Source organism: Octodon degus, unplaced genomic scaffold (assembly GCF_000260255.1).
Source record: "Octodon degus isolate 3935 unplaced genomic scaffold, OctDeg1.0 scaffold00268, whole genome shotgun sequence".
In the NCBI taxonomy this organism is placed as follows: domain Eukaryota; kingdom Metazoa; phylum Chordata; class Mammalia; order Rodentia; family Octodontidae; genus Octodon; species Octodon degus.
In genome coordinates, this window is record NW_004524844.1 from 1,787,352 (window position 1) to 1,788,289 (window position 938).

The window sequence follows — 938 nt, forward strand, 5'->3', positions numbered from 1 at the left end:
GCCCCTGGCGCGGGATGGCGTCGGGAGCGCGCTACGCGGGGAAAGTGGTGGTTGTGACAGGGGGCGGGCGCGGCATCGGAGCGGGGATCGCCCAGGCCTTTGGTGAGCGGGGGTCTGGTGGGGGGCATTTGCGGGGTAAGTGGGGGGGATGGCTGGGGGAGTGGGGAAGAGACTGCAGCCTGGATTTTTCTTTAGAGAAGTCAAGTGTTCAGTGCTGAGGGAGGGCCCAGGGCCAGAGTTTTTGGTGTCCAAAGCAAATTTTTAACTTTCTGGGGCTGTCACCATGGCTACCCAGGGTCTGGTTCCAGGAACCTGTGCCTCGGGCTGGAGGTTTATTTTTTGGGAACCCACAACCCACAGATGGGTGCTCAGGACAACCCCCCCCCCCCCGCGGGCATCTGGTGAGGCCAATGGGAGAGCGTTAGGTCTCTGCCCTTTGTCCCGGGGATCATCATGAGACTTTGGGGTCACGAGCGGACGACGATGGCCCCGCTTCACATGGCCACAGGAGGGCAGCACCGGTCCGACGGACTCCCGGTGGGCACAATCTATTCTTTCCCTGCAGCTGAAAGCGGGGCGCACGTCGTCGTCTGCGACAAGGATGGTGAGTGAGGGTCCCTGACCTTAGCCTAGACCCGGGGGTCCGGGCCGGCCTCCTCCCTCAGACTCTGGCTCCGGCCCCTCCGTTGTCCCTGCAGAGTCCAGTGCCCAAGCCCTGGAGCAGCAGCTCCCTGGCGCCGTCTTCTTCCACTGCGACGTGACTCGGGAGGAAGATATGCGGGTGAGCGTGCCTGTCTACATCCCACCACCCCGCTTCCAGCCACTTCCACCTCTCCAGCTGACTGTGGCACGGAGTCTCCCCTTGCTGCTATCCTGTCGCCTCTCTTATTTATGTGTGTGTGTGTGTGTGTGTGTGTGTGTGTGTGTGGCCAGCTCAG

General features: G+C 62.5%; 1 protein-coding gene across 1 annotated transcript in view; it reads left to right on the forward strand.

The window, feature by feature from the left end:
* Positions 1–6: 6 nt before the first annotated feature.
* Hsd17b14 (hydroxysteroid 17-beta dehydrogenase 14) overlaps positions 7–938 on the forward strand; it is a 12,001-nt gene continuing 11,069 nt past the window's right edge. Inside the window, exons 1-3 of the mRNA XM_004646518.2 lie at positions 7–102; positions 566–604; positions 699–854. Of these exons, the coding sequence (XP_004646575.1) occupies positions 15–102; positions 566–604; positions 699–854 (283 nt within the window). The 5' untranslated portion in view covers positions 7–14. The remainder of the gene's footprint in view (positions 103–565; positions 605–698; positions 855–938) is intronic.